Raw genomic sequence first — 26,157 nt, 5'->3', positions numbered from 1 at the left:
GACATCCACAATGGCTGCCCTTACTCCTGGGGCTGCCTGCCTGCTGCCTGCCACCCAGGTGACATCCTGGGGAGTCCTTCCCTCCCTTCCCTATAGGACAGCTGTGAAGGTGAGCCCCACTAGGCAAAAGCGAGCCTTTTTTTCCTTCTAAAACTGCCTCACAATGGGATACTCCATGTAGGTGTAGGCAACCATACAATGGAAGAGGTACAGCCCCTTTTCAGGGATTTGTGTCCAAATGCATATTGGTGTCAAAAGACCAAACCTACACAGATCAGCCGATAATTCCTCGCTCGATCCCGATCCCACATGAGCTACAGCCATCCCCAGGCTTGAACAGACTCTGTAGGAGCTCCTGTACCATCCAAGTGGGAGTTTTACCCATGACCTGGCAGCTCCAGCCCAGTAATGAGGAGATAAGCTGGGAGAGGAGACACGGAGCTCCAGTCTGTCCTCCCACACCCCAGCAGCCCCCCAGCTGCCCCCAGGCAGGGCCATGCAGCCCCCAGGCAGGTGCCAGTAGAGGATGGAGGTGGAGGCACAAGAGCTGCACAGACCACAGCAAAAGATTTTAGCTGTCACAAACTGTCAACAGTACGGTTTATCAGAAGCACCTTTCATAAATATTTCTGTATTATTTTATATTACATACACACAAAATAAAGATACTGTAACTTCAGTGTGTTGCCTAATGCTGCTCTAGGGGCAGCCTGACCCAAGTTTTCTTTTCAAGCACAGCTAACAGTGCGAAAGGCTATGATGAAGCAAACAACCTTTACTCCATTTTTCCCCTTTGCAATTTAATTAGTACTTGTTTCATGGCTGACTAGAGATGCTGTGTAAATGTTATTACTGCTATTCATAGCATGTAATCGATCTACATACATGGTTTCTTCTGATGGTAATATACAAATAGCATGTCTTATGTTTTGAAAATCACAACTTAATTTGTACAATGTTTGCAAAATCTTCAGGTCAGAAAATATGGTATAAATATAAATTGTTTCCATGTACTGTTTTCTTCAACTAAGTATGGAATTTACATAGACTGATTTTTTTTTCCTTCCTAGATCTTTCTGTTGATTCTTACTCTTAATCAATCCCTGTTGATTCTGTCAATGGCAGACACTAAAGTGTAATGGTAATTACTGCCATTACAAGCACAGATGATCAGACTATTCAGTGCACAGGTTTTGTGCTTTTTAGAAATAAAAAAAAAACTCCTACCTATGACATTTATCTAAATGTGCTTTTAAAACAATTTGGCAATGGAATGATTAGTATTGTTTTCACAGCCAGCAAAATCAATTTTCTACCATCACTGTGATTTTCAGTGAGCACTAATGAATAAGTAAGAGTAAAATAAATAAAATATTTGAGTGTAGTGGGTTAGAATACATGGGCTTGTCTAAGTAAGACTTGAAATTTGTGGGATCAGGCCCTATAAACCTGTGTTTGCTCCATCCCGTTTCCTTCCCTCTTCCATCTCCACAGAAAGTGACTTGTAAGTTTTTTCTAATTATCTCTTCAAAGTCCAAAAAAATCAAATATCTTTAATCTATTTTAAGATTATAAGACCACAACAAAAGCTAGCATATTGTTGCAGAAGTTTAATTTAGTCATTGGAAAACTTTCTTGCAAGTGCTTTCAGCCATTGATTGTGTCTTGGGCTCCAGCTGCAGAGGACTGGGTGAACCATTTCTAAAAATAGTTTACCTGGGAGGACAGGAGTGGCAGAAACTGTTTCTCTGGTATTCCTGGGAGTAAATCAGCACAAGTTCTGACCCCTATTTACATCCACACAGCATGACACCAAATTCTGGGACCCTGGTCCTGAGCACTGGTGCCATGTCTCTGGAAAGCCAGGATTCAAGTATTTCAGAGCTACAGCCTTAAAAAAAAAAATATCAGGTATGAATTGGATTAATGTACACACGGGCTCTGAACTACCTGTAATAAACTGATATCCCTCTATTTCCAAGATACTTCAGATATAACAGCCAGGTATCTGGAACTGATTTAATTGTAATATTACAGCTATTTTCCTATCAGTTTGTAAGGCATTTTATAGCATGTAATCAATGCGCAGTAAGTTCCACAATTTCTTACCTACAAAGGCTTGAACTCAACTCCCAAAGCACACCCTATTGCTACATAATGTGGTACAGGTAATTTCTGTAATCACTCCTGTCCTTTAGGATTAAATTTAATGTTAGTACTTTCCCCCACGTGCTTCAAAACAAAAATGTGTAAAAGATGGTAAATGCTGCAGTTTGGCTCAAGACCACCATTAAAATAGTAAGCCAAAGCAAAATTCATTGTGCTATTGCAAACTACCTTTCAGATCACTCCAGAGAGGATGTGTCTGTTGTACCAGCAAAGGAGATATACAGCAAGGGAGACATTTATCTCTTTTCACTCAAGCAGAGCAGCAGGTTATATTGAAGCTATAGAGGACACCATCACCTCGTCCCTCTTGTTGGTAAAAGTTTTAGACACAAAGTTTGTTCTTAAAGAAGTCAGTATTTACTAGGCTCTCACCCAAATCCTGACATTCACAAAGCTCTGCACACAAGTCCTGTATAACTCTGATTTGCACACTCACTGTGGAGCCAGAAGTTGTGTTTCAATTGAAATTCTAATAGGTAATGTTCATACCAGCTGCCTAGTCTCTAGTGGAAACCTCCTGCCATACATCCATACATCACAGCAAACTAGCTGCTCCTCTTTCACAGCACAAATAAACTAGCTGGCTGCAACAAGCTTTTCACCATCGCATTCCAGGTTAACTTCAATAAGTAGTTCCCATGCCTTGCCACAGCACAGCCACCAATCCCCCACAAGGTTTCAACAGCTCATCTACTGTTCCTGCTGTTTCCTCCGCCCTCTTCCAGCCAGTCCACCCTGCTTCTTGCCTCTGCTACGTCCAGTGCGGGCGCGCGCACACACACAGACACACACACAGACACACACACAGACACACACACAGACACACACACAGACACACTCACTCTCTCTCGCCAGTCCACCCTGCTTCTTGCCTCTGCTACATCCAGTGCCACACACACACACACACTCACTCACTCACTCACTCACTCTCACTCTCTCTCTGCTTCTTCCAGATCTCTCTTCATCAGCTGCCCCTCTTCCATCCCCCTTAGATCCATTTCACTACATAGCAGGAACCAGCCACAGCTGCACCTTATCCACATCAGCCAACCCACCCCCCTGAAGCCAGCCCACAGCTGTATATGATCAATGTTAATTAACCTGCCTTCATTCCACTGCAATTCCTCTACACTCCTCCATATGGTTTCACAGCATAGATGCTGGTGGGACCCAGGTAGCAACCAGGGCTGCTCCCTCTGCTACTGCTGGTGCTCCTGGTCGGTGGTGGGGAAGCCTCCCAGCTGCACAGCCCCCATGCGCATATCCCGGGGCAAACAGTTATGTACCACTTTCAGAGATGTTCCCCCTGCAAATCCCACATGGGTTGGGGGGCTAGAGGTGGCAACAGAGGTGCACACAGGAATGGCACCTGTCTTGGTGAGACCAGGTGGTCTGAAAATAGTAATATTCCTTATGATCTCTGATGGTTAAGGCTAAGCCTGTAAATCAAGGGGAACACACGTGGGCACTCTAACCTCACTGTGGTCTACAACATCAAATCACTAGAGAGGTCCCTGGCTCAGTTTTGGCCCGTGCCAACTGGCAGCCTCCCAAAAACTTCCCAGGCAGAGTTGTGGGGTTGGGACAAGCCAAGGACTGTCCCTGATGAGTGTTTTCTCATTTCTCTGTTGCTTCTTACTGCAGAGCAATGTGAGAAGTTCACGCATCTCGGTAATAGGTCCCTACTTTCTGGAGATAATCCTTGTGTGTAGCATCACTATCTCAGTCACACACAACTTTCTGGTTATGGTTGGGTATTTTCAAATATGGAGTAGGAAAACAGAAAAAAAATTTCCGGGTTCATACTTGTCAATATTTTCCTATTTGCTGGCCCCTAAAAACTTTCCCCTGACTAGAGATTCCTGTATGAGACAAAGCCCACTGACAGTAAAATTGCCTTTCTTAGACACTTCCACGTACCTTCCAAAATAACAGCCAATGACCCAGTGACCACTGACAGGGCAAAGCCATTTCTCCAAGCACAGTGCTGCACTTTTAGGCTGAGGAGAGCCACGCTTCAGTTCACCATGTTTTTCATGCTGCACTCGAGCTCCCTAAAAGAAACCGGCTGCCTTAATTCTTTGCGATAGTCAAATAGCAGGAGATGACTCATTTTCAACTAGCAAAAAATGAAGAGAGAAAGAAAATGCCAAAGTTCCCAAGTTCAGCACTACAAAAATGACTTCAAATTTGACAAGCATGAGTGGAAAGAGCTCTTCACCAGACTCTGAACTGCAGGTCTGCTTAGCTCAGGAGCTGCAAAGCACAGGTCAAGCCAGTGAGATATGCAACGGAGAGCAAAACAGAGAATACTGACAAGGCAACTGCCTTCACAGAACAAAAGGAAAGGAATCATTCTGACATGAATCTAAAAAGCCTGATGAGCATTTTGTTCTTAACTGGAATAAAAGAGGGGTGGATATAATTCTAAAAAGGGTGTAGAGCCCTGGAAGGAATCTGGAATACTCTTAGAGGACCTGTACGTGGAAACAAAAACACTAAAGCAACTACAATATTATTAAAGAAGTTCCCTGGGGATTTCACAAGTGCACAATTCAGGCTGCTCCTTAGGAGTAAAGCTGTTGCCATTCTCCAAAGAATCTCCAATGGGGCATAAACCAAAAGCCTGCTGAAAGCAAAAGGAGATGATTCATCTCTCAGACAGGCACCCATCTTGCCAAGAGCAACGTAGAGTAACCAGTTAAACCCCTGAAGAAGGTGACCAGAAGAAGTGAAACTCGAAGTAACCCATCACCAGCTAAAGATGCTGTCTTGTGACAGTGAAGTTTTCTACAGCTTGTAAGATTCAGTATATGCTTAAGCCCTTAATCAAATCACTACATTCATATATTTCTGACAGCCATGACATGGGCTTATCACACTGCTCAGAACATTTGCCAGTTTGACTTCAAGACCTTGGTAAAGAAAAATCAGGTTTTCTAGAAAAGTCGGCCAGTTTGCACTCTTGAGGGGCATTGCATTACTACTGGGGTGCAGCCAGAAAAGCCACCACACTTGGGAGAAGCAGCTGCAGCTTTGGAACGGAAATGCAATGCAGCAGTGTTCAGCTTAGCTGCATACAGCAACTGCACAGTTTCTGTCCCGCAAGAAGCCCAAAAGAATAACATGTCAAAGAATTTAGGGAGTTAAGTGTAATATCTTAAAAGAAGCTAACAGAATGCGGGTAAAAAGCTGCAACTATTACATAACAAGTAGTTTACTTGCTCTCTGGGCATTTTCATCTTCGCTTACTAATCTGTCTTCTGCTGGGACCATTAATAATGTTTCAAATAAGTCAGCAGCTTTCAAAGAACCATTATGTCTGTTAAAGTGAGTAGCTTCAAAAAAACAGTTTCTTCCCCAAAGGCCATTAGCAATGCACTGCTGTTGCAGTAGTTTATGCTCCATGCTGATGAGGTGGACATTTTGAATTAGCATATTTTTATTTTATTTCAAATGAATTAGCATATTTTTATTTTATTTCAAATTAGAGGAACCATCTCAGGAAGGTTCGCTGCATGTTAAGGACAGCTGTCCAGGCTAAAAACATCAGGCTGAGGGACTTCCCTTCCTGTTGCATCCATAGCCATGACTGAGGCCAAGGCCAAAGAATTTGAAGTTTCATTAAAGTTAATGAAAGTTTTGCATGCATGAGAACAGCTCCAGAGCAAATGAATGAATGGCCTGATGACAACTAGATACGCAAGTGTATTTTTTCCCAAATACCATCAAACCTCTGTGATGTAGGGAAGACCAGCAAAATATGCACAAACAAGGATCTAGTGAGCTCTCCTTTTAGCTTCTACCACAGCCCTCAGGTGGGAATTCATGTAGCTGTACACAGCCAAGCAATATTTTGCAAAACAGGGCGGAGAAAGGAACGATATTAACCTCCCAGAGTATGTGGGGTACATTTTTCCAGCTACTTGCCTGGTATAAGGTAATTCATGGACCTATGTTTTTCCCAGCCTTGGTAGAACAGTCTGCACTGAAGGGACACCAGCAAGTGCCTGTCCTGGCCTTCAAGAGAACGTGGGAGATTTGACCAAGGGCACCCAGAAGCATAAAGGTAGGAGGCTCCTTTCCTCCCCTGTACCTTTTCCAAGCAATACAGGGCTGCACCTCAGCAGAATATCCCACACCTCTCAGCCATGGTTTGCCTCATTCTGAGGATCACAAATTGCAAACACAGCTCAAAAAATTTGCATCATATAAAGGTTGTCCTAATGGCCAGCACCTGAGTATAAAATATTCAGGCTAGCCAGAAGTGAGCACCCAGAGAGGAGAGTCACACCTGAGCTGCTGTGGTCTGAGGCCACTGAAGGACTTCAGTGCCCACAGTTGAGGGGACACAGCCTGGTTTCCAGGCTGAAGTACAAAGGCACAGGCCAGTGTACCACTTCCTTACTGTGCAAGGACTCTTCAAAAGGGCTACCCAAAGGGCCCCCAGCACACTAGAGAGAGCTGGCTAGAGCTGTCTTGGAGTGCAGCTTGGGCATCAATTCAGGGCTGTAAGATGGGTGGATGAGCTTTCAGCCCTTGGGGTCGAGAGACTGACATCTGCTGGGAAGGTTTCAAAGAGCTCCTCTGAGCTTGTTCCTTTCTCTTTCTCACCTGAAATACAGTACCCTGGTGGCTAAAGCACAGCAAGCGACAGATTGGACGTATTGCTTTATTTTTACCTGGGATGGGATATTCAAACTCCAGCTTCCCAGAACAAATTTAGAGAAAGCAGCTAAGCCTTTCTACAACATTGCTTAGGCTTCTGGGGACATGCCACAAGTGTTTTTGTGACCTTTACCTCCTCAAATCAAAGGAAAAATTGTCCATCTCTATAGTCCTAACTAGGAATTGTTGTAGTGCCAGCTCTGCAGTTCAGATCACAACTCAAACCTGACAATCATGAGACAGAGAAATCACCTTCCAGCCCAGGGAGAGCCAGGAAGGGGGAAATAAGAAACCAAATTTCATCACTAGTCTTCGTAGCTTTCTACGCCACCTCCATTTCTCACATAGCTGCGATAACTGTTAAGATACTTCCTTTTTTTTGCACAGTTTACATCTATTCTCTTCAAAGAAAACTACTACTGATTTTTGATTACTTACTTGATTCATTTCTTTCTTAGTTTCTTACCTCCAGTGTGTAAACATCCTGTCCAGATATCCCCCTTTCTTCCTCCACATTATTCCTTGGCTGCAAGCAAGCCCCTGCTCCATGCCAATCCAACAGTGAGTCCTTCGGCTGGGGGCCACACGCCACTCCTCTCCCACTCCCCCCTCCTTCTCCAACACTGCTTCGCCAGCCCTCAAAGTCTATGGGTATGTCAGTAATTTATACTGAAGATACATTAGGGAAGAAGAATCATACTGATCCCCTAAGCCACAGACCGTCCTTTGCTGTCCCAAAGAGCAGCCATGCGAGCAGCCACAGGACCAAGGTCAGTGTGCTGGTGTTCAAGTACAATGACCAACACTGGGAGGTGTTCACAAACCTCAACTTTAGGGCAACATCCTGTGATCCCTTCCGTTTTTTAGAAGTTCCTGCCATAGAACATGACTTTTTTTTTTTTTCATTTTTTTTCTGTAGAATCCTGAAAAAGTTTACATGAATGAAAAATGGATAAGTTTTTTTATCCTGGCTGCTGCTTCTCAGTGGTTTATTGAGAACTGGGGTGGGATTTCCCAGATATACATAAGGTGTGTGTAGTTCACTCCTTGTTTGCACTTCACTGTGAAGTGCAACCCTGCTCACATCAGGTCACCTCTGCCCCTGGTACTACACTACAACACGTGTGCTTTACCTCCTCCAGCGCTCTGTAAACTCACCCACAGTGATGGCTACAGTGACCAACAGGCAGGGGAACAAGTGTATTTATCATCAGGGGATTAGTAAAAACAGAATGACAAACCTTACCTGGAAAATTGTCTGCTTTTGACAGCTTGTGTTATTTTTAGCTGAATTGGAAAGAAAATTGTGAAAAGAATTTTTGGCTTGGATTGGAAACGGGTATCTGAAAAATATCTTCTAAATAAGAACAAATGTAGCTTAATAAAGCAGTGAGTCAAGTTGCTGGAAGAAAAAGAGACTTCTTTTTATAACAGTAATGATAATTCCACTGGCTTAAGCATCTTTCAGTGCCTGATTGAAGACAATAATACTAAGACAAATGCCTGCATCATTAAAGACATAATAATCACCCATAAATTCAGGGCATATTCAAAAAATTGAATTTCATCAGATCATCCGTACAAACAGCAAATTCTTCAAATCAAGTCTACCTTCACCTTGCTGTTTCCACCTACAGAAGGCACCAGGCAGCCATCAGCTTTTCCCTTTCCCAGTTTTTCTTCTCTGTTTAAGGCATGTTTCCAGGTCTGGCAGGCCACTGGGCTAACATCAGATACACTGGTATAAGCTGGAAAGTGATGGGGGCCATTTTTGCCCACAAAGAACCCACAGGCAACAAGTCCCAAAAGCTCATGGTTGAGAGATCCTGTGCCCTGTCCCAACCCCCTCCCCAGCTGCCGGGGCCTGGGGGTTGGGGTGGGGGATCCTGCAAGCCCCACTGATACCACAGAGCTCCCTGGGCTTGGGACCATCCTACCCAGCTGCAAATGCAGCTTCAATCCAGCCCTGATGGATTTTCTTGCAGCTTTCTTCTTTGATTTATAACAGACTCTGTCTGTCAGCAAAGGTATACTGCAATTGCCTGCCACTACTATTGCCTTCATTCTACTCAGTTTTGCAAGCCAGAACTTCATCTTTTCCTCTGCTAGGGTAACTCCTCCCTTGTATTTAAAAGCATCAACAGTCAAGGGTTATGCTGGCCAGTGCAGTGAAATAACAAGGTCCATGAGCATGGTGCTGCTTTTGGTGGCCTTACGTTGAAGTGGATGAAGCACTGAGATGGTTTTACACTAAACAGGTCACACGATCATCCAGAAACAGAAACAAAACTGTCCCCCAGTGGGATGGGGAAAGAGAAAAGGAAGAGTAACAGTGTGAAAACTCATGGGTCAAGATAAAAGTAGTTCAATAAGCAAAGGATGGAGGGATGGAAGGAATAAAAAGCAAAACAAGTGATGCAGAGGCAATCACTGACCACCTCCCTTGTGTAGAGTGATGTCCAGCCACTTCCTGAACAAAATATGACTCGCCTACCTCATCTCACTCCTCTGTTTTATTGCTGAGCATGACATTATACAGCATGGAATATCTCGTTGGTTAGTGCAGGTTATCTGCCTGGTTGAGTCCCCTCCCAACCTCCTGCACATCCCCAGTCTACTCAGTGGGGGGGTCAGAGTGAGGAGCAGAGGCGGCCTTGATGCTGTGCAAATACTCTTCAGCAAAACCTAAAACATTAGTGTGTTATCAGCAGTGTTCAGGTCACAAACCTAAAACACAGGACCATATGTGCTGCTATGAAGAAAATTAACTCCATCTCAGCCAGAGCCAGTAGAGAAGAGCTGATTTTCAGATGAGATGTACAGCTCTGGCTGCAAATAGCTATATTAACAATACAGAATGCATAGACAGAAGCTGATCTTATTTTTGTTGTGTTTATCAAAATTGGCTCTGCATCTTCAAAGGCAGATTTAATGTAGCTGGGTGAGCTGGCCACTAAAAATCTTGTGAACACAATACTAAATGTGATGTCAGAATTGTGTGGCACAAGTTGCAGAGTTTTAATACGGATGTGGGTTTTCTACAGAAAATGTAACGATACTTCTCTTAAACTGCACCTAGCAGCCTTGCCTTTAACTTACATATTTTGTGGGGGAGGAAAAGAGCTAGGGGTAATAAAATATCACCAATATAATTTCCTAACATTTTGGGAATCAATTGGATAAATACCAATTACTTTATATGTGTCTGAGTGAAATATTTTTACTTGAATCCACACATGTCAATTTCTTGTTTGGAGTCTGAGTTATTATTTTTTAGGATGGGAAGGGGGAGAATCAGACTTGGTGAACTGCTAGACTCATCAGATCTTGGCTGTCAGCTGCACCTCAAAAAACCTGTCGATGTATGACAAGCCCACTTTCATTATATACATCATCAGCTTTAGAATCAGATTTGTCCTAAGAAGGATATAAAAATGACAAACCCACTCAGTTACAAAACTACTCACTTACTCCTACTAGTGCAGGATGCTGCAGTTATTTTGTTGTAGTTACCTCCTGGTTCTAACACTGAAATAAACAGGCTTCCACATTTTAATTGCAGGAAGACAAAACAACAGTTGGCCTTTGCATGCAGCCCCCACTCCTTCACTCCTGCCACACACATATGGCTCCTGCCGTTACTGCCACTCACACACCCACAAATGCAGGACTGGGGCTCCCGTAAGACAGCACACTCTGTTACTTAACAGCATTTGATTTGCTTCCTCAGCCTAATACTTTTTTTTCCCCTAGTAAACCCTGCATATGAAAGTAGCTATAATCCTCCAGGCAAGGAAAGAACACTGGCTGAAGAAGATTCTTTAATGCCATGTTATCTGCACAGCGCTGACTCAAGTGGTTAATGATGTATGAGAATGTTAAGTAAAACTTGAGTCATTTTCTTTTATCAAGCCTGCCACTCCTTGGATGTGTAATTTAAAAAATAACTTCAGTGTTTTCCCAGATCTACATAGGGCAAGATAGCTAGTCTCAAAACTTTTCCATAAGAATCAAAATACATGGAAGAAAAAGATGATTCTCTGTCAGATGTCTCTTTCAGTTGCATTAGTGAGTCCAACTCTTAATCTGAACTACACTCCTCAGTTCTGCTTTTTTTTATTTTGCTTTTTTTTCCTGCTGCTTTTTTATGAAATAATGATTCCTACCTGTGCTCTTATTGCAACAATGAATTAAGATGGTGTAAAAGTGCCATAATTCAGTTCTGAATCAGACCTACAGTGGTTACAAGATACTTTACATAAACTAGTAAAGCAGAACTGTAGTAGAGCAGAGCTTTTGCACAAGAACTGTAAAGGTCATAAACACAACACACACACACACACCCTACCACCCCACCCCCGTAAAGTGTAACTGAAAAGTTTGGAACTATTTACCTTAAAAGCACGTAAGCTCACAAATAAACCAGACTGGAGTTTGTGTTCTCTTTGCCATGCGACACAAGAAATAAGGAGGCATTAGATGAAACAGAGAAGCAGCACACCAAAAACTGACCACAGGAACCGATTTTTCAAACACTGTTTGACATCCTCAGATTACTAGGACCAAGCTGGATATTTACATAATCTTCAGTAATATCTACAGTTAGTCAAAATTGCGGAGGAATCACTGTCCATCAAGGCTACAAGGACAGCACTATTTGTAGCAGGTGGTAATATCTTCTGTTTTCCTCTATGGCAACGAGACTTCCAAGAACAAACACTTTGCTTCATCAGATATAAAAGCAAAATACTTTAGACTTGAAGAAGGGGTTTCCCCAGAAGTTTGACTATTTACTGTCTCCATTAAATATAAGATACTATAGTTCTCTCAGGATCTATAATAGTCAATGACAATGGAAATCCAGGGTGGAGTATAAGACATCGTGCCTCAGACACCAGTTTTTTCAGCACAACTTAACAAGGAACAGCTGCAGAAAAGGAAATGTCTTCATTTTGAGCTGCAATACTTGAAAGGGTTAGACAAACCATGCACACATTTTACCAGGTGTGACAGTTCCTTCCTTCTGGGATTTCAGTGCAAGACCTTCCTGCAGACCTCAGCAACCTCCCTCCCCGCTCCAGGAAAGCTACTGGCTCATTTTCAAATACCTTCAATACCAGACCGGTCAATACGACATAAACTTTCTTAACTGTGGAAGAAGTTAAATCTAACACTTTTCCCACATTAGGGCTTATTAAAAGTTTGACAAGAGACATTTAAGACACCTTTCAGTGCTTCTCCTCCACTTTTTCGTACATGCTGTGGGAGCCCGACTATCTTGCATAGGCCACCCAATGGACTTGATTGATTCTATAATTACTAACCAGGTCTGGTTCCAACCAGAGGCCGAATACTAAGACACTTTTTATAACCCACCTTCTAGGTATCTTCTGCTGCTGTATGAAATATTTGCTAAGAGATGGAAATGGAAGGAAGCAACTGAGACTGAAATGACGCCAGAAAGCTATCAAATTACTGCTCAGTAACCCTAGAAAGGTTGGCTGTTGGTTTTTTTCTTTAACTTTTTAAGCATAGGTTAGTCAGACTGGACACCTCATCCTTCCTTCTAATCAAATTCAGAGATTTACCAGTGAGGAGCAAATTAACTGCACAGCATGGGCTACACAGCACAAAAGCCATGGGTAGAAAAGCATTTCCAGCTTCTTTTTAGCTCTCCATTTTGGAAAATCCAAAACAAATGGAAGCAATGGGATGGGAATACCAGCCAAGTAATTTTATCACGGACTTTTGGTCCAGACTGTGCCTTTGAACAGGTGGGAACCACATCCAGGCTAAACTTTCAAAGCACATTATTTACACCAGGACCAGACCTTCTGAGCCCCTGGGAGAGGAGAACTGGACTGAAAAATGCTGCCAATGTGAGCCTGGGAATGAGCTGCCTCCAAATCTGTCCATGCTGGAGGAAGGAGATATACAGGTGTAGCCAGTCGATGAAGACCCAGCCTTGCACATGATGCTAAGACCATGAACTGTAAGTCTTTGTGTAGCTATTCACTTTTTCTTTTGTTTCATTCTTCTTTCCTGTATTATCTTCTTCTGTATGGTTTTTCTAACTCATGAAGATGCGGACTGGTCATTGTATACTGCTCATCCTGTAGAGAAGGCAAAAAGGCGGTTTCCACTGTTCAGGGCCTCAACAGATACGATGTCAGTCCCAAGTGCTGGCAGCTAAGACTGGTGCAGATCCCACCACCTCCAACAGAGTCAGAGACTTAACTGAATAGCTGAGAGTAGCAGGAACTTCTTAACCTGACACAAGCAACTGATGAGACCTCCAAGGACTTAGGAAAGTGTGCATCTCTTTTCTCAAAGGAGAGATTCTCAAAGGGAGATAGTCTGGTTCCAGTACTGGACAAAACTGAAGTCAATATACCCCTCTGATGCACCTTGAATGGTCCATCCTCACTTCAGTCACAGCTCAGTTGCAGGTAAGGTAGAAGCCCAGTTCCAGTCTGGCCTGAGATTATCACTGCTTGCCGACTAGGAAGAATCCACAGAGCCAAAGGGGTATTTTCATATGACGTGAAAGCCACTGACTCGAACACAGAATGAGACATGGAGAAATTAGTCTCCTCTGAATCTGGAGTTCCTTCACACAGGAAAAGAAAAGAGAGTTTGTGGAGGACAATTTCCACCATAATATCCTTTCCAGCCATTGTAGGTGAAAGAAAGAACTTAAATTGCGAACATTAACAGGTTGCAAGTAACTGGTATGGAGGAACAGTATTTGAAATCAAAACTTTGGAACTTTCAAGCAGAAACCTGCTACTGCAACTGATACAGACGGGTAAACTGTAATAAAACTAAATGATGATGAACTAAAGCAGCACATCCTGAATCCTCCAGTAATAAAGAGGTCACCAGTTAGGAGGCTGATCACACAATGTGCTTTTGTGCATAGACTGTGTGGTGCTTGGGGTCCTGGACCAGGGTTCCCAAAAAGGAGCAGTCGACTCGGAAAGAAGGGAGGCTGGAAAGAAGAAAGTTGAGATCTTGGCTAGAGGAAAGATCTGGAAAGTAGGTTTCCACTTGATTGATTAGTAGCTCCCTAAGGAGACTCTCAGACACTTTTAGAACAATTTATTATATCTAACCAAATAGAAAATAAATTTTCCTCCTCTACCAAACAACATTCTCTAGCGCTCTAGCTAATATGCTAGGAAATTAAGGAGAGGAGAGAGAACCAAAAAGACAATTTTAGAACAGAAAGTAACCTCTTTTACATCATCTTCACCACTGAATGATCTGTCCTAGTAGATTAAAGTTACAAAGTTTGTATTGCTGCCATCACTGAATTCATCGCATTTGCTTTTATACATAAGGCACTGAAGCATACATAGCATCTTTTAAAAAAGAACTGAAAGTCTGCTTTACCTCTTTGAGCTACAGAATAATGCTCTCAGTGCAGAAATGTGAAGTTAAGGGTGTCTTTCAGCCTCCCTGAGGCTGCCTGAATGTGCAAAGAGGCACAGAGGTAGCACAAGCTGTTCTCCAGCCAGACGGAGCTGGGAGGCACGTCACATAGGACAGTCCCCATTTTACATCCACTGGTCCCAGTGCGGCAAAATTCTGCTCCAGGGTGTTTTAATAGCTCCTGTACATGAATGGATGCAGTAACATGCAGGAGCCAGTGGTTTGCTTCAGCTCAGAGTGAGAGAATATAAAGCAGATGCTGAACCAGGTGATGCTCACAAGTGAGAAGGCATGATCCTGCTTAATCTGTGTTTGCAAGTCATTCAGTTTACACACTTCGGTGTGGCATTTCAGCCTGACCAGCTGGGATTCAGATTCATTTGCAACATGTACAGGTACACTTGAGTAAATACATCTGTAACCTAGAAGGTACTGAAGTGTTTCCATTTCCATTTATGTGGCATTTAGGTGCCTACATTTAGGACAGTCTTGAAAAAAAATCCCACTTCACACCCAGTAGATTTTTAAGGCAATATTGTCTCCAAGTGCCTAAAGCTGTGCCATCACACACGCCTCACTGGTCTTCCTTTTTGCTGAGACACCTTCCCACCAGCTGTGGAGGGTTGGCACCTGGAGGCTAGGTATTCCTGCACTGCTGCCACTTGCTTGATTTGGCGAGCACACTCAGCCTGCCATTTAGTGTGACTCAGAAACATACCCAGTAAGGACAGTATTTGCAATGTCTATCATAGCCTAGTGGTTAGAGATCCTGCTGAAAAGAGAGATTAAGCTCCTGCAACCTCCATGGAGAGCTGCTGAGCTGTAGCGTGAGCAGGGGCACTGTCTCCCCTTCTCTAACCTCGGGCACTGTTGGGCCAAGGCTGCGGTCTGCATGGATCCATAGGGACTGCAGGTACGAGATGTTGAGCTTTACCTGGTGCAGGTCTTTGTGCTAACATGGTGAACACATTCAAACAGAGGTACTGTAACTTCTCATCCAAATAGTGCATCAGCAAACCATTTAAATTTTGGAGTTTACTCTGCAGATCTCTGCAGGCTGTTACCATCACCTGGGTATCCTGACAGATGTCACTAAAAGCTTAAAAAAAGAGAGAGAGAAGCATTCTGCAAAGATGTAAACCAGCATGAGCCTTGTATAGTATAGAACTGAAGATTTTCCCAATAGATATTACATGATATAGAAGTATTTATGAAGTTGGGCTTTCTGCCTCTTAAGCTCATTTCCAACTGTCCCATCACTGTACAAAAGTGTCTGTACTCAACAGGCAAACCATTAGTAGAAGTTGGTACCTTTGTATTTGAAAAAAAATATTGCTAATACTTGTATTTAGCAGGAAGCAGAATCTTTGCATCTTTTGTACTTGCACATTGGAAGATTTGGGCTCATCACTAAGAGTCAACTCTGTAATGTGATGTTACAAATCACAGCAGGAGATCAGCTTTTCACAATGAATATATGCATTCAATATACAGCAGGAATTTTTTACTATGTTTGATACCTTATTTGCACAGATTAAAGAAATCATAGTACTGACATACTGAGGCACATTCTGCCAGAGAATTCAAAAGGGACTAGGCACCTTCAGAAAGTTTCTGGCAGAGAGTCGGACAAACCTCTGAAATGCCCTACCATCACACAGCAAAACCATCACATACAGCACAGTGGGAAGATGATCTTAAAGCCCTCTTTGTTCTCCACCCCTTGACCAAGTAATCGTTGCAGGATGATGTAGGGTGTTGCTGTGTGCTGTTTTCCAAGCTTTAAAGTAATGAAATAAATGTGACAGCTCTTCATCTGCTGCACAGTAAACAAGACTGTGTGTTGTTGTACCTGCTTAATGATAAAATGAAGTGACAATATTGAAGTTATTCAGAAGCAGCAGGAGGGGACTGCACAGAGCAGGAGCCTGTGGATCCTGGGAGAGGAATGGGTACGTGGGTAGGCTGTCCACTCCCAGCCTTCTTCTGTCAGCTTTCCCATGGAAACCTCATCCATCTCTGTACGGCCTCCCAGAGCCCCACTGCCCAGACTCCATCCTGACCCCTTCCTTAGTCCCCTTCCACCCACTCGCTCTGAAACCTACTGACCCTCGTTACCAACCCTGACTCAGCCACCTGGAACTGTATCAATTCAGCTCCCACCAAATCTCTGGCTTCCTGGACCCTCAGCTGCTTTCTCTCATTCCTCCCTAGAATTCTCTCTCTGCCTCCCACCCAACTATTTTCTTCCCTGTACTCAGACATGGCTCTGCTATTGCCAGGATGTTCAATCCTGCCTACTTTGTTCAGTGCTCCTGAGCTGGTCCTCAAATCTGCACGTTTCTATCCCGTTTAACCTATGAAACCCTCACCCTTTTCAACTATTACTTTTAAGAGAAGGGCATTATTTGAATTATCAAAGGAGCTGTTTAATACAGAAAATACTTCTACCTAGGATGCCATTTAAAATTTGGGCACTGTGTTACCTAAATTGGATATTTTGAAAGGTTATGCAATACATTTTATCTTCTGATGAAGCAGAAACTCTTTGCACACTGTCAAGGAGTTTGCACCTTTGTTTCACTGAATCAGAAAGACAAAAGCATTGGTTACTATCTGTTGTTGAGAGACATCCAAAATGTACTTCTAAATCATCTCCTCTTCTTGCTATCTGTCTAAAAATGATTACAGACCAAGATCAATTAGCAAATCATTATAACAATGCTTTGAATATAAAATAGTTGAAAAAAAGAATTTTGTATGCTCCTTCTCACTGCATAACTCAAGTTCAGATTTTCAAAGATTCTCAACTCTGAACAGCCAAAACTCCTTCTGAACATCCGGGAAGACTGTACTTGTATTTGATTACTGTGATGAAAGAACACTAGTAAAATTTTAAGATCTGACTTGCTTCCTTTCTGGATGAATGTGCACACTTTGTATTTATATAGAGAGGAATATATTTAACTACCCTGAAAATATAACAAAATATATTTTTGTGCCTGTATATACATATGTATGTAAAAGAACATGCACATGCATGTAAGTGAATAAAATCAAATGCATATACTCTTCACAATGAAAACATCCAGCTTTTATTTTTATAAGAAGCCAAAAATTAAACCTTTTGTAGAAAAAGCTGTTTACCTCTATGCCTAATACCAATCCATTCTCATTTTGTATAATCATGCAAAATCCCTAAGAGCTTTAAAAAAAAGTCTAGCTACGCCTGTCCTCTGAATTACGTTTCTAGTGAATAATCTTGTGTTGAGGAGGGAAATGTTGCTTGAAAAAAAAAAAACAACACCAAAAACCAGAAAAAGAAGATCTAAAAGATTCCCTTTGGGCTGGAGGCATAATGTAATTTAAATGTAGCTTGAGGTAGTTCTAGATTTGGTGATGAGGTACCCAAGCAGCTAACTCCATGCCAGGAGCTTCTGTTCACCGAAGGAGACTAATTATATGAAGTTAACAGAGAAAGCAAAAGGTCAAGGCCAAAGGCTAGAAATGTAGATTTTTAATCTTACTAAAAACCTTGTGGATTGGAAAAAAGAGGTCAAAAGGTAAAAGAGGGCGTGCTGAACGTCCCTGTTAATATTTTACTCATGGGACAATTTCAAAACTGCAGCAGACCAGCCTTCTCCAATGCCCTCAGAAGCAACCATGCTCAGGCTGCAGTCACAGCTCTGCTCTGCTCTGCAACCACCAGACTCCTCAGGGGCTCTGGAAAAACTATGTATGAATTTAGAATTTCTTCCACTCAATATTAGGCCCCTAAACTACAACCTGCATGCAGCTCAAATATAGAAATGCCCAGCAGCAGCCGTAGCCACATCTGTTCGATCACTCGGCAGGCAGCAGCTAAACCAGAGAAGCTACACCAATCAGATGTCATTTGCAACCACTTTTTTCAGAACATAACCTCGAAAAAGAAAGTGTGGCTTCTCTTTTAGGTAGTAAAAGCAGCTGTTAGAAAGTTCAGACTTCCTACGCGTTACATGACTGAGCATCCACCCTGGGAGCAAGGGGTCTACCACGCAGCCAGGGTCTAGGGAGTCAACATTCGTAGTCGAGGCTGAGGTGCTTGTGCATCAGGATGCCTCAGTGCCACACAGTCCCCTTCACAGCCTGGCTGATGCTAGACCAATTTCATCCAAATTGCACCTATCTGTACATGTTGGTGACATTTCTTTCCTTAGTTTTCAGACCTTCCTCCTAACGTGAATCAGCAGACTATTAGTAGCAGTTTCACAGCATTCCAGCTTCTTCTGGCAGCAATGGAAGTACAGTACAGGATACAAACAAGTATGTATTGTTAACAGTGGGTAACAATTCATAGGAAGAGTTTTTTTTTCATGGACTGGAATTTTTAATTATTTTTTTATGATTGCTGCACTGTATTTTGCAAACCTCACAAATGTGACTGTGATGGCTGTGATATAAAGGATTAAGTCCATAAAAACGTTTATCCTCCTTAAACAGCTAGCTGTCCACTACAAATATTGTTGAATGTTACCTGCAGTCACAACTTTACACACATAACAAGATAAAATCATCTTGTAAATTTTGTTTTAAACTAAGCTATCCTGGGAGAGCCTGGCAGGCTTTCCGAAAGAAACAATCCATCATCTGCTTGAGATGATAATATTATTTGTATTTCCAGTCTTCACACCACTAATCCAATTATTGCTCACTACAATCTTACCACTGCTATAATAAACAAAAGGCTGAAGAAAAAAAACACATCTTTGGTGCCCCATTAATAATGGAAATGTCCTCATTTATAGGTATTTTTGTGCACATCGGTGCTTTTAGACCAAAAGTATACCCTTATCTCTGAAAACATTAGCTAAAATTTAGAGAGGTGTAATTCTGTTCATAAAAGCATAGTGCAGTATATAGTTACCAGGGCACTAAAAATGGAACAATCAAAGCAGAGATGCAGTGTGTGAACTTTGTGAAGCTCCTGGAAAGTTTGAAACACCTTCCGAAGTTTGAAAACAAGTAAATCTGAATAAAAGAATTATTTCTGCATTACCAGTTGATGAAATACTTTGTTCAGCATGCTGACTTTAACATGTCATCATCCACTAGCAAAGAATACCAGTAGTAATATTCATAAGAAGCCAGGAGAAATAATTTCATTGCTCTGTGACCCAAGCCCACATCCATCACTGAGGTCTGCTACTGATTTAAATAGGCACTGACTAATCTTAAAGATCTGCTGAATCCAATTAAACAGTAGCGAAGATGGCCTCAGAGGAAAGAAAAACCTGCATAATTATTAACACTAGTGCAGGTGTATACCCTGCCTTCTGTGTGACACTGACAAAAATGCCCTCCTTGTTAACAGTGGCAAGTTTGGCACATACAGACAGCTGAGAGACTTCTGACCACTGAAACCTCCACTCTGATGCCTGTTCCGAACACTGCCTCCAGCCTTCTCAGTCTCTTGAATGCTGAGTTTGTGTGTGATTGACTCCTAAATGGTGTAAGATTGTGCTCAGTATTATTTCTACAAGAAGCCTTCCTAATTTCGAAGCCTTTTTTTGTTATATGCTACAAAAATACAGGAGTTTTGAGTAGGGAGCCTTCCTGCAGACGCACATCAGATCTGGCTGGCAAAAGTAAAAAACTCAGTGAAAGTGAAGGATGAAGTACCAAACTTACCAAAAAATATTGCAATAATTTTTCTCCCTTCGGAAAATGTTTTGTGTTCACCTCTGAGAAAGTCATTTACATTTCTTTAGCTCAGGGGAAACAAAACCACTATACAACCCACCACCCCTTGCTAAAGCCAGAGCTGTTAAAAAGCTCTTTGGGAGTTTGAATAGTGAAAGTCTTCATGGTGTTTGCAGCATTTTACATAAAACACTGTACTTTTATGTCCTCCATGTCCCAGCTTCTCAAAAATGAACAAAGATACCTTCACATGTTCTGTTCTTTCCTAAAATGAACTCCTCTGTCATTAGTTTAACTCAGACAGAAAACATACAGCCTACTGATACACTGAACCTCCTTTGGTACAGAGTTGTCCAGGACTAACAGAGTAAGCTGTAACAGAAGACTTTGCTGGCTGAGAGGGAATTTAACAGTGACGCATATTACACAGTAAGATTTCTAAACACTAACACAAAACAGGAACTGAAAATAACCTGGAACCTTGAAGGTCAGTCATCACTCCAGACTAGATCAAGTAACGATGACTCAAAGCCAAACTGCACCATACATTCAAATCATTAAAGAAAAAAAAAAGAGAGAAAAAGACCCAAACTGGAGCTAGCAGTAAGTGATCATGCTTAATAAGGGAGTAAAATGAATGACAGGAGCAAGGTGACTTTCACGGAAGAAAACATGTTGATGGGAGGCACAAAACCATTGACACTGATGAGTTCCAGAGTGACACCACAAGGATATGAGGATTATAAAAACCTACGTGCACTTACAGTGAACTCTGCTCTACAGCCAAGCAGATGCATTAGTCCTTAAGAGGGAAACCATTAAAAAAGTAGAGCAGCAGTTTCATCTGAGAGAAACAAGTTAAAAAAATCCTTTTGGGGGATGTTTTCATTGAGACACTTTGCCCCTTTTTATAGTTCGAGGCAAGATACACATTTATTTTAAAAGTTTCTCTTACTAGTTCTTAACAGTCTAGCTTTGTCGGTGGTAAGTAATTAAGAAACATTAAAAAGCAACAGATTTTCCCTATGGTATGAGTCAAGAAAATGGTTTTCTTTCAGATCCATAAGGTCAAGCTGTGCTTCCAGCAAAAATATGTACCTTCTCTCTGTCTTGTGAAGCAAAAATGCTCCCTTTCTGATGCTCTTGGCCTCCAAAGGATGAAGCCCCCTGACAGGTACATATTCAGAGATTACATCACACAGTCACCATCAGAAATCATTTACCAGCTGAAGTCATAACCTAAAAATTAGTAATGAAAAGTAGCAACTGACCAGTTTTCTGTATTGTCCTAATCATGCTCCCAAATTCTGGGGGGAGGCAAAATATTGCGTTCCTTCACATCTAAGACAAGACTGTTTCTAATATTCTGGACAAAGCTGTTATATAAACCCAGTGATGGATATGTCACCTCTTTACACGCCAGCATTAGCCCAAACACTTATTCCAGAAACCCAGGCAAGCAAAGCCTCGATGAGGAGAAAAATACCTGTCAAGGGGATGCACCAGCATCTTCACGTACACATCTACACCTCCACCATACCCGCAGGGAACTAGATCCAAGGGGACTGTCACACTACCAGCACAGGGATTGTTTTGAAGAGGAAATGCTACTTGGGGAGGTGGGGGGACACCCTCTTCGCTGTTACTACTGAAACTGTTCTGCTGCTCTGTGCTGCTGCTGGAGCAGGGTGTACCACGGAGCACCAGACTGTGCAGCCTGCTGGCACACAGCTGCTCAGGAAGAGAACATGTTTTCTCTTCTCCAGTTACCTGGGCTGTTTCTGATTTAGTATGGACAAAATTGGATAACATACAGGTGGTGTCCTCGGAGTTGGAATAGGCACCAGGTGCCTGCACCTCTTGCATCTGGGTATCACAGGCTTTTTGCACAGATCCAGAAAGTTTAACATGCTGTACTAGCCTCAAAATTTGAGTAGTAACTAGAAAATGCAAAAATCAAAATTCTGGTTGGGATAATTCATCACTGCACCACCAGAAGCAGTTTCGTTCATTTTTATTTGGGCAAAAATTTGATTTTATTCTGGGCAAGTTTATCTTCATCAGCAGAGCTAGAACTATGGTTCACTCCTGGCAACATACGATTGCTTTAGTAGAGGAACGATAACATACTCACCCTCGATGTCAAGCCATCGGTAGGTTAAACCTGGTTATGCACATGAGATTTTGGTTCTTCAAGCTTCCCTAAGCTACAGTCACAAGAGCCTTTTTCTGAGGACAGCTGTAAAGGGATATTACACTGGGATTTCATATCAACAGCAAAGAAAATGCTCAGGTAGATGTCAATCTTCAGGAACAAGCAGTTGAAAAGATAATCCAAAATGATGAAACAACCAATTACTACCAAAGAGTACACAGACAGAACACTGCTTGCAGACAAAACCGGGTTGCAGCAGAGGCAACCGAAGGAATTTCAGTCATATGCCTCCTGCGTTTCTTCCACCCCGTATCCCAAAAGGAAGTAGGGCAATCCCCAAACCAGTATTAAGGGCTTGACTTCCAAAGGTGCTCTACCAAGTCCGTAACATTCATACATCCCAGCACCTGGTTAAATGAATTCCTCCAAACCATGCCCCCCCGTGATGATCCCACCTGTCCCCATGGAGCACACAGGGGCCGCCAGCCCCCAGATGGGCAGCACGGGGGAGGCAGCAGGAGGGAGTTCTGCCGAATCCGCCCCTGCCACTCCATTTAAACCTCTCAGCTCATGGCACGGCTGTTTTTAAAGGGTAAAAGAATTCAAATATTCATTTTTTTGAGCCAAAACTTGAAATAAATATTGGTATTGCTTTACAACCTTTGATCATTTGTTTGGAAACAAGATCACTTGTGAAATCTGAGCTGAAAGCTCACAATTCTTTCTAAATAAAATATTCCATTTGATGTCAATGTTTCAATAGAAACAGAGATTAAAACACTCTTTTACAATTTTTAAAGACTGCTTTAGAATTTTTGTAAAGTTAAAGCACTTATATTTAAATTCCAGCTAATAAGTAAATGTCTAAAAAAATACATAAACAGCATTTTTTCTTCTCTTGGTTTGAATGAGTTCTCTAACGTCTACACTGGGAAATGCTGATCATTAATATGATTTTCAAACATAATTAATGTTTTTTAGACACATTCAGTTCCTAATTCTACCACTGAACTCTTCTCATTAACAGTACCTTTAAAAAGCAAGTTCAAGTATAGAATTAAGTGGAAAGTATTAATAGCTTGTAAGTATATTCTTGATATTCTTAGCTGCAGAGAGGAATATCATCAGTTACAATACTGAAGAAAAACAGGCATAAAACTAGCTCTAAGCAGAGCCATATAAAAGGGTTCATTTAAGTCAATCATTCCTATGGGCCTTGCTTTTAGTCAAAAACTGTATTTTCTATACAGGCTATTTTGCTCTTAAAATAACAGGGTTTATCTGTCAGTCATTCTAATAATTCAAACACAAATATTAAAAGTTAGAATACTTGCTGTAAACCTTTCAGGGTGATAAATGAAAGATAATAACCCCTTGATCAATACAACTTTTATTTATTCATCTGGGAACATGGCAAGGATAGCATAGGCAACAATGCTGCCTAAAAGAACATGGATTTCACATGAACTGTTTTGGCAGAAACACACATTTAAATAATCATCCAAATCACCACCTCACTATTTTTATCTCAAAAAAACCAAAACAAACCAACCAACCAAAAAAAACTCAAAACAAAAAAAAAACAGAGAAAAAGAAACACAAGATCTGAACAAATGAACAGCCCAGATTTTTTTTCTATTTAATGTCTATGCCAGCCACATCTGTCCCTGATTTTAGAAGTTGTAATACTTAGCACTGACAATGGTACCTTCAGCTTGCAAACACGTTATGAACACAAACTGACCGTAATTACACCACGACACCTCACCACAGCTCATCAGCGTGACCGCCTGACCCCCTCTCAGCCCGGGCAAGTGTGGAATGTTTGTGCTGCCAGCTCCCTCCTGACAGCGTCTACATCCTGCAAAGTGCTACACATAGAAGTGACTTTAGTATGAAGTGACTGACTAAACTATAGCATAAAATCAAGCAGGCTTCTCCATTCAGTGCTAATATTTTGGTTTATTATCCCAGAAGAACTGACCAGGGCAGGATGCAATTTAATGTAAACCATTTGGAGTGAAAGGTGTTATTTTGCCTAGTGAAACCTCCCCCTCGCAGTCCAGCTCACAGATCGAGTCAGTGGCAATCTCGTGGTCAGGGGAGATCTGGGACATCCTATCGAAAGGGTCCTCGCGATTTTCCTCACAGTCAACCACATTTGGGATCATGTTAACATAAGCTGTCACTATCTCCTTATGGAAAAGGGTGTGCTGGTTGTAAGAGATAAGCTCATTGCTTATATTAACAGTCTCCACTGGAGTACTAGAGCAAAACTGACCACAACCCAGGAGGTTGGAGAAGACCTTTCTAAAGTCAGCATTGAAGGCATAGATGATAGGGTTGAGAGAGGAGTTGGCCCAACCAAACCAGACGAAGATATTAAAGGTGGTCTCACTGACACAGGGAAGGCCAGCGTGGGGGTCACTGGGTGGGCTCTCACAGAAGGGAACCATGCAGTTCAGGATGAAGAAGGGCAACCAGCAGCAGACAAAGACGCCCATGATGACAGAGAGAGTCTTCAACACCTTGGTTTCTTTCCTGATGGAGGACTTGAGGCTCTTGTGATGGTGGCAGTCAACATGGTTGCTCCGGCAGCTTTGCGCATGTTCAGCTGCCCTCTCCAGTGAAGAGATACGACGTATCTGCACCTGGGCAATGCGGTAGATTCGAGTGTAGGTAACTATCATGATAGCCACCGGAATATAAAAACTGATCAAGGAGGAAGAAATAGCGTAAGTCCTGTTGAGGCTGGAGTCACAGCTCTCTGAGTGTCCAGCGAGGGTCTCATTGCTGCCAGAGGTCCCCTCCGAGGGTCTCATTGCTGCTAATGCCACCCATGTGGTGCTCATATCGTCTGCCCAGGTGGTGACAGCACCTGCCGCTGCCCAGCCAGTGCCAAAGCCATCTCCAATATCACCAGCAGCAACGACATCCCGACCTCTGTGCCAGTTGAGCTGGACGGGGATGAAGGAGATGAGCACAGACAAAGTCCATGCCACACCAATCATCACCAGAGCCAGCCGCTGGGTCATCTTCCTCTCATAGCGGAAGGGGCTGGAAATAGCCCAGTACCTGTCCACGCTGATCACGCACAGGTTCAGGATGGAGGCCGTGGAGCACATGATATCGAAGGCCACCCAGACATTGCAGAAGGCCCCAAAGGGCCAGTACCCGGCCACCTCGGCCACCGCTTTCCAGGGCATGACTAGCAGAGCCACTAGCAGGTCCGAGACGGCCAGGGAGACGATGAAGATGTTGGTGACCTTGCTCCTCAGGTGCCGGTAGCGGACGATGGCCGCGCACACCAGCACGTTCCCAAAGAGCGTCCAGAGGATGAGCAGCGCCAGCAAGCTGCCCGCCGCCACCTGCGCCGCCCCGGGGGCGCCCGCCGCCCCCCGCGCCCCGCCGGAGGGACTCGCGGCCGCCGGCACCGGGCTCCGGCCGCCCCGCAGCATGGCTGGCGGCTCCCGCCGGCGGCGGGGCGGCGGCGGCCGGGACGCGCCGAGCAGCCAGCGCCGCCCCGCCCCATGGGGCCGCTGCCCCCCGCCCCGCCGCCACCCCTGCCGGACGCCCCGCGCCCCGCCGCTCCGGCGGCCCCGCTCCGCCGCTCAGCGCGTACCGGGCTGCGGGCTCCGCGCCCCGCCGCTCAGCGCGCCCCCTGCGCGGGGCTCGGGGTCCCAGTCCTGCGCTCCTCGGCCCCGCGCTCGGCGCCCCCCGCCGCGGCCCGGCGCGTGCCCCTGCTCGGGGTCTCCGTCCCGGGGAGCCCGGTCTGGGTACCCGCTCCGCGGTCTCCCGCCTGCGCCCCCCGCTCCGCCGCCCCGTTCCGCTGCTCAGCGCGCTCCTCTCCCTGGGGCTCACCCTGCTCGGGGTACCCGCTCCGCGCCCGCTCCTCCAGGCGCCCGCTCCGCGCCCCCGCCGCTCCAGGTGGCTCCCGCCCGGCCCGGCGGCTCCGCCCGCCCCGCGCCCGCCGGGGTTCCCAGCGCAGCGGAGCGGCACCCCCGCGCCCGGCTCCCCGCCGCCCCCTCCCCGGCCCGGCCCGGCCCGGC

At 43.7% G+C, this 26,157-nt stretch overlaps 1 protein-coding gene across 1 annotated transcript; it reads right to left on the bottom strand.

Moving 5' to 3' along the window:
* Nucleotides 1-3,103: 3,103 nt before the first annotated feature.
* On the bottom strand, nt 3,104-26,132 carry DRD5 (dopamine receptor D5). The gene has a single exon (XM_080381749.1). It carries the CDS (start codon nt 25,564-25,566, stop codon nt 24,109-24,111), a length of 1,458 nt encoding a protein of 485 aa, XP_080237875.1. The 5' UTR covers nt 25,567-26,132; the 3' UTR covers nt 3,104-24,108.
* Between the last annotated feature and the right edge of the window lie 25 nt (nt 26,133-26,157).

Source organism: Falco punctatus, assembly GCF_963210335.1.
Source record: "Falco punctatus genome assembly, chromosome: 1".
NCBI lineage: Eukaryota > Metazoa > Chordata > Aves > Falconiformes > Falconidae > Falco > Falco punctatus.
The sequence above is the reverse complement of the archived record's forward strand: the minus strand, read 5'-3'. Positions and strand labels throughout refer to the sequence as shown.